The sequence below is a fragment of the Aptenodytes patagonicus genome, chromosome 3, assembly GCF_965638725.1.
Source record: "Aptenodytes patagonicus chromosome 3, bAptPat1.pri.cur, whole genome shotgun sequence".
Classification (NCBI taxonomy): Eukaryota; Metazoa; Chordata; class Aves; order Sphenisciformes; family Spheniscidae; genus Aptenodytes; species Aptenodytes patagonicus.
Window position 1 is genome coordinate 95,455,219 of NC_134951.1, and position 15,891 is coordinate 95,471,109.

The 15,891-nt window shown below is 45.4% G+C and overlaps 2 protein-coding genes across 8 annotated transcripts in view; one reads left to right on the plus strand and one right to left on the minus strand.

Moving 5' to 3' along the window:
- The window catches only part of ZNF318 (zinc finger protein 318), a 27,591-nt gene extending 18,876 nt beyond the window's left edge, over window positions 1-8,715 (minus strand). For both annotated transcript variants that reach the window (XR_012994986.1, XM_076334309.1), the window contains exons 1-2: window positions 8,328-8,715; window positions 3,171-3,316 (exon numbers count right to left, since the gene is read on the minus strand). Coding sequence is in view for 1 of the 2 variants with exons in the window: in XM_076334309.1 (XP_076190424.1) it covers window positions 3,171-3,316; window positions 8,328-8,696 (515 nt within the window). In the remaining variant the exon portion in view is untranslated. The remainder of the gene's footprint in view (window positions 1-3,170; window positions 3,317-8,327) is intronic.
- ABCC10 (ATP binding cassette subfamily C member 10) overlaps window positions 8,667-15,891 on the plus strand; it is a 23,771-nt gene continuing 16,546 nt past the window's right edge. For 2 of the 6 annotated variants that reach the window (XM_076334310.1, XM_076334316.1), the window contains exon 1: window positions 15,437-15,536. In XM_076334310.1, the coding sequence (XP_076190425.1) occupies window positions 15,483-15,536 (54 nt within the window). In that variant the 5' untranslated portion in view covers window positions 15,437-15,482. Of the gene's footprint in view, window positions 8,691-9,035; window positions 9,512-15,097; window positions 15,137-15,436; window positions 15,537-15,792; window positions 15,879-15,891 lie in introns of those variants that run through there. The other 4 variants (XM_076334312.1, XM_076334311.1, XM_076334313.1 and 1 more) reach the window with 4 other exon arrangements.

Here is a 15,891-nt window from a genome sequence, read left to right on the forward strand (position 1 = left end):
TTCCAAATACACTCTGAACAGCTAAGATACAGACTTAAAACTCAAAGATTAAATACAGGTGTGAGGAAAAGGATTACTTGCCTTTCAGAAACTGTGATTCTTTGAAGTATGTTTTCTGTAAATACAATCCAACAGAGATATGTCTCTCTTAACTGGTTTGGGTGCTTTTAGTCAGCAATGTCCACTACAGGCTATTGCATCCATGAGAGAGGATACAAGGTGGTACCACTGTGACCATCCCAATTGCTTCACCAACACAGAATCCATGAATTACTGGAATTTGCAGTTTCAGAGAAGAAGAACAGACCATAGACTACATAGACATGATGCCTCAGAGAACTGCAACTAGTGTAAGGTAAGTTTATTTTTTGGCATATTTATTCACGTACACAGAAACAGAAATAAATAATGGTATTCTGCTGTCAGCAACCAACAGGACTCCACCTTAACAGACAGTCTTTGAATAGGAAGTCAGATGAGCTACTCATACTCAAGCCAACTGTCACTCTTGATATTATGCCAAAAAAATGCTATTTCAGAGCACAGCTTAACACAGACCAAGTCTCTGCAGTGATATGGTCTAATTTTTTGGATTAACCTCAGATGAAAGAATTGGTGGGATGCTCTGTATAGCTTGTGCCAGCTCAGATAGTACTAGAATAAAAATACTGACAGAGGGAGAGATGGAAGACAGGGAGAGGGATAAGATATATTCTTCACTTTGATAGACTAAGATTCTGGAAGACAAAAAAAATACTAATCTGTTGAAGCAGAAGACTGAAGCTGCTTAGGTGACCTTGAAGTCACAAGCCAGCAGCATTCAGCATGCTGAATGCATGCTTAGACACGTGCAGGAGGCCAGCTGCCCTAGAAACTCGGGGCAAGTTCTTACAGATGTTTTAGGATGGACCTGCACATGGACACACACCCTGAGAAATTCTCCTGGGGCATCATGAAAATCCACTGCTGCAGGAGAATCCAAAAGCATCCCTGATATCCATCCTTTGGTATTTTATTTCCTTTATAGGCTAATGAACCTCTCTACCATCTCAAGGCCCTGCAAATTACAGAGAATAATTTGTAAAAGTGATTGCTTGAAATCTCCAAGTAGAGTAGTTAGCAAAAATAGCTGAGAATAACTAAATTCAGAATTATTTGCTCCAGTTACTTCAAAATTTGAAGAGACACCTTCAGAAAACACCCTATGTTTTTCTTTTTTTTTTTTTAAATGCAAATGAGAATGTACCACATGCCAAGTAAGAATGTGATATGCCCAGTATTAAACCCAACGATGATTCACAATAAGGGCTACTTTAAAGCCCAGTGATAGATATAAAGTCAGTGTCCCAATACCAGGACAGCCTCTCAGAGGGGAAAAAAAATGCATGACGAAAAAATACATGATAAACAATGTCCTTAACCGAATACAAAACATCTTTTAAAACCAACCAAAATGGCTAAACAGTGAAGAAGTTTGGAAGTCAGAAGCAGCACCCAGAAGCTTTAGGAAAAGCTAAGGGATGACTAGGTTGTCGCACACTTTAAGCTTCTGGACAGCGGGCAGCACTCAGACAAGCGCAGCCAGCACAAACAGATTGGACAAAAACCAAAAAAGTAAATGTAACCACATAGAGTTCTTGCATACCTACACTACAAATATATGGGAAGTCACTTAAAAACTGAGGTCTACACGGTCTCACTTCCTCTTATTCTCATTCTCATTCATCTGTCACTTCTATACCTTCTCAGGAGTCTATTCTGACCATTTTTTTACATCTATGGGTCCTGTAACAGAGATAAAGTGAAAGTTCTTCGTCATTTTCACTCATGTTAAAATAAACTCCACTGTACCTGATGTTACTTCTAACCATGCATCATAAGTACAAAACAGGTTAAATATAAAACCTCACTGGAGAAAAGGAAGCAATGGGACAAACACACCTCCCCCCTGCCCCCATGTTCTTAATTTGCCAGAGCAGCACCAGTTCTCCTACATACCATTTCCTGCTCCTTCCAACCACTGTACTCTCCCTGGGCACATGCACTCATTTCATTCAGAAGACTGCAGACTGCACAGGGGATTTACAAATTGAACACTGATCCCAGGAGAACTGAGGTAAAGGCGTAAAAGTGACAATACTGAAAACTAAACTCTCATTTGGTTTTCCACACCTGCTGAAACTTAACCTTACACTTGAGAAAGACAGGAAATTCACTTATTCTGCTCACTTCTTTTTCTCTTTTTTTTTTTTTAACAGTTGGGGATATTTGCATAAAAAATGGAAGTTATAGTGCTTTTTTTGTGCTGGATGCTTATTCCTGACCTGAAACTGCAATTGTCTGCTCTGGGGCACAAACTATGCCATCTTTAACTTCACAATTCAAGACAAAGAAAACAATTTTATTCGCATAAAGTCTTCTGATTTTACTTCGACAGATTATACCTGTTCTCCTACTGAAGGCAAAGATTTCCAAACAGTATCTACTAATATTTATACTTCACTGTTCACAGCAGTATTTTTAACATAAAAGACATCTTTATTAACTATGTTTCTCTCCAATTCCAATCAGGGGACCCTAAGAATGCTAACATTTTATCATGTATGAGATAGTCTGACTACGTTCACTTCTCCTCTGCAGGGTTTTTAAAGTCAAAATAATAAATTTTCTTCAAGCTACACTGGAGCTTTCTTCTGGACTATTCTCAAAAATGAGGAAAGTAGATGATTCCTCCCAATAAATGAGGAAGTTGAAGCTTTACACTATCCATAAACAACCTTCCTTTCAGTCAGGACTAGGTAGGTTCATAAGAAACAGAAGAAGGTGGCTGAAGCTGTGAAATGTCAAATGAAGCAGCTCCCCCTCCTGCAATATACTCTGGGGACTTCTAGTTTATATGGGTTTTAAAAGCAGTAGACAAAAATCAGAGAAGAAATACCTGTTTAGAGTTACTACAAACACAGATAGTGACTTTTGTTCAGGAATCCCCTGCACCACAACTTGCTGGGGGCTGGGGGAGTATTCCAGCAAGCATCACTACACGCTTGCCCTCTTATCCTCATTCCTTAGGCATTCACTGGGCTAATTACATGTTTGGTCTCACCCAGTACAGCCATTCCCACGTTCTTACTGTTTCACACACTTGAATCCCCATCTGTGGAGGACCATACCTGTCACTCAGGTTATCAATTGGTGAGCCCAGTCTATCAGGCAGCCTCCTTCGCTCTGGTGTGCCAATGCAATACCGGTCATTACCAACAGTAATCCGCAAACTCTGTTCCAGTGAAGACTCAGAGCGGAGACTCGGTGAACGTCTCTGTAAATTGAAGAAAGAGTGCAAGCCCATCAATCAGGGAATTTTAATCTCAGCTACAGAAAGGCAAGTGACGCTGCTCTGCTTAACATATGAGACTTGCAGTGGATGGATCAATTAAAAAAAAATCAAACTAGAAGAACAATTGTTCCAAATATTTCAATTGTCTTTAGTTACTAAAGATAGGAGAGGGTATTGAGTGCATTTAATTTCTCATCCCAGCTGCCAATAACACGGTCTGTAATTACATTATCTAGAAGGGAAATTCTCAACTCAAAAATACATTTCATAAAGCACCATTTTGGAAGGTGGAAAAACAGAGAGAAGTTCAAGAAGTCCCAGATTTGCTGCTGCCCTCCTTTCTTTGTAGAGGAGAAGCAGCTAAACAAACATTGCATAGAAAACAGTGCCAGGAATTTCTTAATAAAAGTGTCTGGATTTCTGGCCCTTTCCAGCTTTAGTAACAACATGAACCAAAGTATAAACCAGTGTAAACAAAGATTTTCCTAGCAGTGATGTTTTCAACAGTTTTCCTCACCTCATGCTGCTTTCAGCAGGTAAGCGCAACATAATACGAAAACCGCCAGTGACTATAGAAACACCTTTTACAACAGAATTCCCATTATCATCATTATTTATTATTGGTAGAGCTAAACCAGAGCTAAGTAAAGTTGTCTTTCAAAAAACTACAGCAGAGAAGGCCTGAGCTAACCACCTCTGCACAGAACTTCCTTTGGACACGTACTCAATACAGAAAATGCCATTACTGGTAAGTTATACTTAACTAGTTACGCCTCACATCATTCTAGAATAAGGCACTAGAATACAGGAATGATCAAAGGGGAGTTCCATGAGAAACAGATGAGGCTGCCTGAAGACAGAGATACTTGATTTACTTTTTTAAACCAACACGGTTTAGATTCTGCTTAACAGGAAGCAATGAACCAGCTTCAGTTCTGCCAAACCAGTCATGCACTGCATATTGCTTTCACCACTGAAAATTGCAGCAGCAAGCAGCAGGTGCACTATGTTGTCTGCATCCACCCTGAGAAGATGCAGCAGATTCAGCTCAATCCTCTAGGAGACCAAAAGAACAGTACATAATCTCCAACAAGAAAGCAAAAGAATTCCCTCATAATTTTGCCTGAACAAAATTTATTTACAGTATAAATCTGCACTAGAATCCGTTGTGCACATAACCTTGTCCTAAGGTACATGTGTCTTACACAAACACACTCTGAAGGCTCACATGTGCCCAGTATAACACTGAATTTTGAGGGCTGCCTCAAGAAGTGATTATCTTGAAGGGCATCTTCTTGCCATCAAGACTGTTGGCAAGTTGGGCACATACATGTCAACCATCTCCAGGAACTGGAGACAGAGAAGTGATGATTACATCTCAGAACAAACTTCTGGGCAAAGGAAAGAAATAGTTTACATTTAGAAAGTTTGGGATGTTAGGATTGCCCAGAGACAGCAGTTACAGTGGTACATACTTGAACTTCACAAGTCTTTTTTTCAGTTTGAGAAATTCCAGTTTCAACAGCTTTTTCATTTGGAGCACCGAAAACCACCACTAGTCATTCCTACCTATGCACTGCACTGCACTTTCCTCCCTTCCTGTTCTGGCGCCTAAACCGCAGTTACCATTGCCATATAAATGCACAGGTTGCATACCAGCTCTTCATTTCTTCTTTCTCTGTTGACCCAACATACTCCAGTCCTCTAATTTCAGCCAATTTTCTTAAAAGAAAGCAAAGAAGCTGAGAGAAACTATAAAAAGAACAAGCACGCAGGTCAGCAGGGACAAATAAAAACAGTATGTGTCAGTCTTGCAAGACAAATAAAGTCCACCAAAATCTCTCACTCTACAGCCCTGAACTTCCTCTCCTCCATTACATTTTTCAATACTCACTCCAGACCTTTGCTGTCACTCCATGCTCTTCCAATTCCCACAAAGTTTTCCCCAGCTACTAGGAAACTAACACCATCCGTATTTACAACGTCCAATACACAGATCCACTGGCAGTCAGCATCCCAGTTATGCATGAGAAAATAGGTAATGATGCTGGTAACCTGGGAATGCATGCACTCCATCTCAAAAAAAAAGCAACTCCCAGAATCAAGAAAAGGCAATAAGAAATTTCAAAGGATGCTCCTTCCATACTCCAATTCATATGAAGGGTAGGGACAATAACTCAGAGCTTGTATTCAAAACTTTTCTGCTTTTCAACCCCACGCCCTTATCCCATCAGTGTCTTCATTCCATATCCTACATCTTCCACCCTTACACATATACTCCCCTCTTCCAAGTCCTTCTTCCTTGTTGCAGCTTAAATTTCTCTTCCTCTCAGTCTTCCGTCTGAATTAATCTCCTTTCAGTGACAGGTCCAAAATGCCACTTACTAACACATTTGTGTAACTCTCCACATTCCCACACTTTATATCCTCAAACTTCTGGAGAGGGGGGTTTAAGTCATATAAATCTGAAAACTTTATTAAAACTTTACCCGATCATGCTGACCCAACATATTGCTGTCTGCTTTGTTTTGATCACACTTAGTTCCACTGTTTGGAAAGCCTCAGCATAATTCCAGCTTTTATCTTTCTCTAATTAATGCTAATTTTGTAAACAGTACTGCTAAAAAGTAAAATCAACCTGTATACGTATTTTATGGTTTATAACATCACTTTTATATAACTTCACTTTTAAAGAAGCAGTGTTGGTCGAACACCTTTTGGTGGACAAAAACTTCCATGGAAAAAATGTGCACAATATACACTCTAAGAATTACTTACACTGGACTTTAGCATATGCAAGAGACAGCACAATACAGGTTAAAGAGCTATACTTAATTGTCTCAAGATCCCTCTTATTGTGAGAGCTGCTTCCTAGAGAAAGGTTTTCCTCAGATGCATTAATATTCTTGTAAATAAACAAAAAATCTATTTGGCTTAGCAGTTCAGCACTAGCTAACTTGCTAGAGCCTAATTGCTAGAATTAATAATTTTTCAATCCTTATTCTCTGAAATTAGAATAGGCAAGAAAAACATCAAGAATCTGCAAACAATTTGCTGAGATGACTAGTGTAACTTGAGCCAGAAGGGTGCAAAACAACACTGGAAGAATAGCGTTTGTCAAGAATAATGTTTGTGTAAAGTGGGGTTTTTTGGTGGCTTTTTTTTTCCCCTAAAGGGGGAGTTGGAGGCTTCCAGTCAAAAACTCCTAGCTCAAATTTCTCCAAGTCTGAACCACCAACACATCTGGCATTGAAAGTTTTGTTACAGCTGGCACAGGTTCACAGCCTATCATGGATACAGTGAAATGGCAGACTGAGTGATGGTGAAGTCAGTTTAAGAAAGTTCTGCTCCTGTATCCCAGTTTGTCATCCCCTCAGTTGTGACTATGCAACTGTCCATCGAGCTACAACACAAACTGACATGAATCAGATTTAAAATTATCTCCTTTTAAAAAAATCACTTATTTTTAACCTGGGTCTTACTAGCAATGCAATTTGCAGGGCTACCCCACAGACAACTTATAGGACTGAGAGAATGGTGAAATACAGCCTAAAAACAAATGGCCAGAGGCAAGCTTCTCAGCCTGGCTTGGCTTAACTGTCAAATACAACATTATATTCCCATACCTTCAGGACAGCTCACCTTTAAATAACAAATAGCACCAATAGCCGAATTTTACCTCCACTACAATCACCTGTGATCTCTTCTATGGCCACAGCTCCAAAGAAATCCATTAAGAACCTGTACCACCATCAGAAAGGGCAATCCCCATTCTCTCTTGGAGTCCCATCACGCAATGAATCATGGCAGACTATATTTTTGTTGGATTGACTTTCAGCCACATTGTTTCCTCACATCAACTCACCCTGCAACTTCACAAACACAAGTGTGAGCACAAGGGAGGGGGCAGAACATACTGCAGAGCAAGAGGAAAAAGTGAGTGTACCGTTCTTTTTAATTGTACATGTGCTGTACTGAGTGACCATGGAACCATAGCCTAAAATATCCCAATATTAAAATCTCTTCTTTCAGCGCAATACAAACACACAGCGAACCTACTGCACACCACAGCTAACAGTTATCAGACAAGACAATCATTGCACCAAGGAGTAACAAGAGAAAACCTAAGTGAGCGAATGCCACTCGCTCAAAAAAAGGTATGGCTATACACTTTGGTTTAGTACGAAGGTGTCTGCATCCAAGATGGTATCACTTCAGATGCCAAACCAGAGTTTCACACGCGCAAATCAGATTTTGCCAGGACTGAGCGAGAAGACTGGAACACCTTGTGCACAGCTCCAACTACAAAGCAGTGCCTATCAAAGAATACCTCTCAAAGATATAAATCTGTAACAGAGTCTCCTTTGTACGCCCAAGACAGCACGAAGAACTCAGACAAAGTACTCATTCAACATCCTATTAAAAAAGTTACCTTCCCATAAATTACATGATATTTATACAACAACACAAACCAGTGTTAAATGGAGGAAAGTGACTAGTTACATCCTTTGCCTTAGCAAAAGACAGCATCATCTCTGAGCGTTATCTAAAATGGCTCTAGCCGATAAGAGAGAAATAAAAATGTAACGGAAATTAAAGGAAAAACATTACTTAAAATGGAAATCAATGATTTTATTTTTTTTTCCATTTGACTCTCTAAGGAACAGGGGGAAATCGCCCTTCTCCCTCGCACAGGGAGAGCCCGCGGCCGGTGCAATTCTGCAAGGACCCCCCCGTGCCACGTTTGGGGACCTGGCCCCGCTGCCCCCCGCTCCCGCCCTTCCGCCGGCGACGACACGGGCTGACCCCAGGGCACAGCCAAGTGGCCGGGGTACCGCTGAGGGGAGGCCGGTGCCGGGAGAGACACCCCCGCCACGCCGCGGGGGACGGTGGCCGCCATCGCCGGGGACCGCGGGGACCCCTCGCGGCCTGACAGCCCCCGAGGGAGGGGGCGAGCCCCGCACCTAGACCCTCAGCGCACAGCAGTAGTTACCCGGCTGCTGCTACCGTCTCCGTGCTCGTTCCCCCGGCGGCCCCGGGTCCCCCCGGGCCCCGGTCCTCCCGGCGGCGATGGCAACCTTCTGCTGCGGTGCGGCGACGGGGATCGGCGGGAGGCGCCGCGATGGCCCGACGGGGAGCGGTGGCGCCGCGGCGGGGGACGGGGCGAAGCGGAGCGCGGCGGCGAGGCGGAGGCGGCGGAGGCGGCGGCGGCGGGCTGCGGCGGGGGAGGCCGGCCGCGGCCTGGCCCCGGCCCCGATGTGCTGGAACGGGAGGCGCGGGACCCCGACGAGCTGCCCTCTTTCAGCCGGTGGGAGGAAGACGAGGACGAGGGTCCAGAGCGGCCGCTGTTGGAGCGGTACATGATGGCGCCTGCGGCCCGGGGGTCCCGGCGGCCTGCGCGGGCGCCCCAGCTCCTCTGACCCGGCCCCCCCCCCGGCTGCCCCCCCCCCGCCCCCCGCGCGTGCGCCCCGCCGGCCGCCTTGCGCGCGCTCCCGAGCCAGGCACCCCCGGACCCGGCGGGGGGGGGCGGGGTGAGCCCGGGCCGGGGAGGGGGCGGGAGGCGGGAGGCGTTGCTTGGGGACGCCCGCACAAAATGGCGGCCGCCAGGCCCCGGTCACGTGTGGCGGGGCGGGCCGCAGCCCGGCGGGAGGCGGGTGCTGCCGCCGCCGCCGCCGCCGCGTTCGGCGGTGCGGGGCGCCGCTTTCTCCCTCCCCGCTCCTGGTTCCCGGCGGCCGTGAGGGGGACGCGTTAGGGTGCGCGCAGGCGGCTGCTGTGGGGGGGCCTCTCTCTCACGGAAGCTGAGGGGAGACGCTGGGGGCCGGGCCGTGGGGCAGTGGGCCTCGGCCGGGCCTTGCCGCAGCTTGGTGTGCCTACGGCGACAGCAGCCTCTAGGTCGAAGCTAAAAGCAAAAGGGCTTTGGTTTTTTTTTTTTTTCCCCCCTGTGCTGTGGAGCTTGTCGGTATGGCTGTTGTCCTTAAGCAGAAGTGTGTTCAAGAGCTATCCTTGGCTGCTCGGTGAGGTGATGCTGAGCCTGAGCTTCCAGCTCAGAAAATTTCTGAACAAATTTCCTTGCTGTGACTGCCAGGAGCTGGGATGTCATGATAGGGAGGAATCGCTTCCCGCCTCCTCCCTCTCCTCACCTGAGCACCCGCTGCTGACCATGCTTAGTGCAGGCAAGTGAGTATGACAGTTTCGATTCTCCTTAGTGAAGCATGAAACGCTTCTCTTACTTCATGCTGGGGGCTGTTCTCCGGTGAGGAGGAGGAAGAGTGTTTTCAATTAACTGAAATGGGCTAGCAGTAGAAAGAAATGAATGCAGAGAAATGAAGGTTCTGATAAAATTCTCTGTTTCCCAAATTCCTGAGCCTTTATATCTTGTTTATTTTCATGCATTAGATTTGTATTTTATTACTAGCTAGATGACATGTGAGATCTTGTATTTGAAGACCCAGTCAATTTTTGCAGACTTGGATGAAATTTTGCCTGTGTTTTTTGGGAATGTATTTGCTAGAACATAACACGCCATTTGAAGCATACTACTTACAGCAGCGGCAACAAAGCAACAGGCTGATGGGTGGGGTTCTGTCTATATAATAGATGTCTGTATCCGTAATAAGGTCTGTATCCGTAATAAGGTATTTCGGCTGGGAGTGGTTGGGTACAACTGTGTATTAAAACGAACTGCTCCACCTTGACATTTTCTGAGTGAGTGCACCACTACACAGGCTCAGGAAATACACTCAGTTAGGCCAATCATCAAAATAAGCATGAGCTATATAAAGACTACCTTATTTTCCGTTACCATCGTCCACTCCTCCCCCTTCTCTCCGAAGGCTGATAATGTTCATCAGTGACCTTAATTCAATTATAAGTATCCTGGGATAAGAATTTCATCTTTGAAGATACCCGGCAGACTGCAGATCTGCTTCTGGTGGGAGCAAAGCACAATGACTGTGGAGGCAATGGATACTCAACCTGTTCCAACTGACTACCCTAAGCAGCAGACTCGGTGACACTTGGAGAGGCACAAAGTTGTGCTTTACCATAACTACAAAACTGATGTGTATGTAGGAATTTCCCCTCGAGTTTTATATTGTAGATCACATCCAAGTAGTTTATCACTATAAGGAATATACTGTTATCCCAACTGTGTTCTGTTTCTTCATTAAAAGGAAAACCATGTTTTCATGCATTAGTGTCAGGCATCTGCATCAAGTGCTCAGTTTCACCAACTGAAATAAGTACAAACAGCCTAGCAAGAGAGAGAAAATGGACTTGTTTGGTTTTGGACATCTCTTCCATGCTGTTGCCGTCTTTACATCAGTTTTAAAAAATGGTTTTAAACCACAGTTTGGTTTCAAAAGTCAAGAGTAAAAAGCCACAAACCTAAGAAACCCAGCGAATTTTTTTTTTCCTGTCAGAGTTTATATATAGTTATGCATATAATATCTACAAGCTTTGCAAAAAGCCAGAACATTAAAATATTTTCTAACTTCTTTTTGCCTTGTATCCAAAGGAGGTCTACAGGAGATAGACTTCAGTGGCATTTGGAAGGTAAAGGAATCCAGATAGGAATAACTAATCAGAAAGTTCATTAAAACTTGTATCTGCCCACCAGTAAGTAAACTGCTCAAGGGAGGAATGGTAAAAAGAAAGCAAACAGCATATGTGTTGTGGTGTTAAAAGAGTTCAGAAGAGGAAAAATACTTGACTGACTAGTGCTCATCAGCGTTTTGTAGCACCCTGTCATCTTAGTGAGCAACACTTTACAATTACGATTTATAAACTCATTCTGTACTAGCTGTAGTGTCATCTTTCAATCACGTGCCTTACTGAGTTAAATTTTTAAAGGGACTGAGCACCCATAGTGGGATTCAGATAAATTATTCCTAAAATCAGTACTGAAATTTGGACCCAATGGTGCAGAGCAAATTGAGAGTTTTCACGTTTTTGCAAGAGGAAGCACTACAGTTTGAGGGATTGAAAAAGTCAGGCAAGGTCCTTACCTGCTTTGCAGAGGTTTTTGTAATACTCCTGCAACTGGTGCTGCAGACTCTCACTGGGCAAAGGAGGTGCCAGTCAGTCTGCTCTGCTACAAGTTCAGCTCCCAAACTCTCTGGAATTCCAAAGCTCGTCTTTGAACTTGCAATTAGCTGCTGTTTGGAGAGATTTTAGCTAATTCGATGCTGAGGGCAATGTTGGGGTAATAAGATACCTCTGGATTCTCATTAGGCCTCAAATAAGAAAGTCACGGGAGCAAATGACATTGAGAAAGAAAAGAACAGAATGAGAAAAATTAGCAGTAGCTCAGTATGAATGAGTAAACAGAAATCAGAATTGAAGTTAATTCAGGTTGGACTGTTAGGTTAAAAAGCAGTACAGTAACAGAGAAAAACATAAGACAATTACAATTTTTTACCTTCTTATGTCTGAGTCAAGACTAGATCTAGGGGCATGAGACAACCATGCAACACTCCCTCTAATATTAAATGGCTAGGTTACTAGTAAGAACAAAGACAATTTCTGTGTTTTTATGACAAAATGAGTGTTCTCGTGGTGGAAGATACTCCTCTGTCTTCTGAACTTTGCATTAATTTTCCCCTGGAAAACAGGGCAAAATAATGTATGTTTTGTCTTCTGGTCCAGGCAAAGCAGCCTGTTCATGAAAAATTTTGGACTGAGCCAAGTAATCAAGCCTTCCTGGGTCATGATGTCATGGAATTTGAGGATGGTTCAGCTGATAGCAGAGCCCTGGCTGGTAGGACAGAAAACGCATCCAAACAGACAATTGCTTTCAGATATTTTTACATCTATAATTACAAGGTTGATATTTCTGAATTTAAGGCTTGTCTAGGCTGGCTTCTTGTTTCAGCTCAATATTTACTTTTAGCTGGGAAGTGGAATGGGCATGCAGCCTCTACTCATTCCCCGACTCCAAGTCCTGGAAAGGGTATTAAGTAATCTGTTACAAAATAAACTTGTAAGAGAAGGGGGGGGCAGTCTCCCTTTGCCAGATAGCTCTTCCTTGCTGTGGGCGTATCAAGCTAGGGCATTAAAAAACTCTGGATAATAGACAATGAATAAAATCTGGCCTGCATTGACCTGTGGGGGTGGATTAAATTAAACCTGATGTTGTTTTTTTTTTTCCATTTTGAATGCTCTGATTTTTTGATAAATGTCAGGTGTATGATTATTTATAGTGCGCAAGGTACTTTGTAAGCAATATACCCACAAGCCTGTATTTCACATGGTGCACATCTTAAATCAGTCAAATACATAGCAGTCAATGTCACAGGCAGCAATAGTCAGGAAGAGCCGAAAGAGACATTCCTCCTTTTCGTGCTTCCTTTTGGCTATTTAGATTCTTGCCATGCTCCTATTTCAACGTGCTTATGCAGAACAGGCACCAGTGATTTCAGATCAGTTGGGGTGGATTGGTATTCTCCTAGGCTTCCTTTTTTTTTAATACCCTCTATGTTTGTTTTCCCATATGAGTGTAGATAATGCTGTCTGGAGCAAAAAGGGATCCGTGACATCTGAAAGCTGTCCATCTTTCAGTTGAAATGGAAAAGTTGGTGTTTTTGAACATGAAGAGGTTAGGAGAGATGAGCAAGCAAAATGCAGCACATGAAAAAGGAGAATGCTAGAACATAATGTGGATGAAATGGAAAAGCTCTGAGAGTGATTAGCTCGAGAGAGAGAGGATGGTCTTTGTCCTCATATCTGAGAACTTCTCTGGTATCTTAGTCAGGGGAAGTGGTTGGTTGGTTGGTTTTTTGGGGTTTGGTTTTTTTGTTGTTTTTTTTTTCTTTTGGAAATAAATAAGACATCAGAACCACGAAATCTGAAAGTTTCACTTGTATGCAGCTCATGCTCCAGCCTCACACATCCCCTATTTGCTGTCTTGAGAGTTTGCTGCTTTCACAACATTTTTTTGAAGGGCAGCTTCCTTGAGTGGAGAGGACATAAAACTTATTATCAAGGCCTCTACAGGAAAGTTTATTCTAGAAGCCTGTGGATGACCTGTGGGAGAAAGAGCAGGCTGGCCAAATACACACAGTGTAGAGTGTCAGTAGCTAGCTTGGTCGTGAAAAGGCAGTCTTGCAATTCTGACACACAGGCAAAGATTACTTGCAGGGCTGTGAGAAATCAAAATCCTCAGAGACAACAATTAAACAAGGAGAGAGATATATAGGTTTAGGAAAACCGCACTCTCCTCCTGCTCCTTTCAAGGAAACTCTGATTAGATGGTACTGTGGCCTCCAAGCTCTTGCTCTTATCTGCTGTTTCATACTCTCTCAGCCAGATCGCTCTGTTTTCTCAGACAGGAATGTTACTGATATTTTCCTTCCTCAGCACCCCACTGATAACACTTCTAAGCTCAGAGAATGCTTTATTGTATCTCTGATGAGCTGCGTGTTGAAAGTAAAGTTTGCTACCTTTGATGAATTATTTACAGGGATACGCTAATTTTCCCTGGCAAGAGAGACTACTGAGGGAGGGTTTGGGAAAGTGAAGTATCCAGAGCATCTGCTATAAAATCACCAGTAGCAGCTAAAATTGCCAGACAGTGTGGTGACATTTACTGCACACTCCCGTTGTATAACGGTCTGGAGGGAATGAGGCTGGATGTCCTCTGAGGTTCGTTTTCTCTCAGCTGGAAAGTTGAGCGTTTACTCACCCCCCAATGCAATGTGCTCTTGTAAAAACCGAGTGTCGTGTTTGGGGACGCTGCTCGCATGTGTGTGTTTATGCTTGGGACAAACATAGTCACTGAGCAGAATACAGATAAAACCGAGCGGATTTGTTTAGCTTGTGTTATTCAGATGATTGCATAAGGTTAACATAATGATCTCGCTTATATGGCTGTTACTGTGCTAGGAGAGCTCTGCCGCTTTGGGTATGTTGATCTATTGTTGGCAAAGTGCTCTTGTAGTAGTATCTGCTACGAGCAAAGAACGCTGTACATATAAAAGCATATTTATACCCATAAAAGTACTGCCTGGGCTGCACCTGCCGGTGCTGACTTACACAGCGGTGTATAAATATTCCTGTGCTGGTCGACACCGCTAGACTGTGAGGCTGTGAAGTGTCTGCTGTGTGTCAGTATGAAAACATTAATGGAGTGCCAGACGCCGTGCGCCAAATGCGATAGGAGGAGGAGGGGTGGAATAAACAGGATCACCAGGAAGGAACTGGAGGAATTTTGGGGAAAATCACATTTGTTCATGATGGGACTGATTTTTAGTTTGTTTTTCACTAGAAAAGTCTGAATGAGCTGCATGTGTTTAATTCGTTTGCTTCTCCTCCTCATCTCGGCCTCCTGCTTCTGACCGAATCCCTGCACTCCCTTGGGTTCGCCATCTACTTGGCTGCGGCACAGCACTTTAAAGGCCGATGAGGTGGAGCTGCTTGGGAAGAGATGACAACCGCTCCCAACCGCAGGGCCCCCGCGCGTCGCCTCCCCGGCAGCCTGCGACCCTGCGGCCGGGCTTGGGGCCTGGGCCGCCGCCGGGGCCCGGCGCTCCCGCCTCCGAGCTGCCTCCCTGGTCCGGATGGCCCCGTTTGACTCGCGCTCCTATTTCGCTGCCCGCCGGCTGGTACTTGGCCCCGGCCCCGGCCCTACAGCGTCTCCCCCTGGCCCCCTCCCCGGGCCCCTCGGCACCCGCGCTGCCCGCCCGGACCCGCCCCGCTCCGCCCGGTGCAGGACTGCAGCGCGTCCTCCCGCCCCCCAGGGGGCGCACGGGGCGGCCCTGCGCCCTCCCCTCCCCCTGCGGTAGACGCGGGGCAGGGCGAGCGGAGGTACGGCGGGGGGCAGGGGTCAAAGTTCGGCGTGCGGCGGGAGCGTGGGGGGGGGGGGGGGTGACGGCGTCGCTGCGCGTCGCCCCGGTGGGAGTGGCCGGAGGGTTGCCGGGGGGTCCCGCAGGCCGCCTGCCGGCCTCTCCGCCTGCCCCTTGGCCCAGCGAGGCGGTCGCCAGGCTGGGCCTTAGCCAGGGCTTCCCCGCACCGAGGGCTGTACCGGCGCAGGCCGGGAGGGCCGCCATGACAGGGCCCGGTCCCCAGGCTCCGGTGCTGCAGCGCCCCGTTCCTGCGTGCCGAGCTCGGCCCCGCGCCGAGCCTGTGGCTCTCGGCCGGTCCCAGGCTGGAGATGGGACCAGCTGGTGCGAACAAAGAAATGACTGTAAAGCCGAGGCCTTCCCAGGTGTGCTTCAGCACACCAGGACTGAGTCCTGCTGGTTCCCCTGTCCTGTGTAGCTTGGAGGTGCCGCCCGCTTTTCTGGAGGGACACCAGCATCCTCCCCTGCGATCTGGAGGGTGTTTAATGTTACACGCTGTCTTAAGGAGTACCATTGTGGGAATTGTTTTGAAGATGGAAAGATAATTGATAGATTATTGTTTAAGCAGCTCAAAATATTTTTCAGAGCAATCAATAGAAAGGCAAATGCTTCCTGATGTTCGTTTCAAAGGATAAACTGACCATGGGAAAAAATCAGCCTGGAAATGAACAGAAAGCTTCAAATTTCCAGAGCGTGGAGGTCCCAAGGTGACTTAAGGGG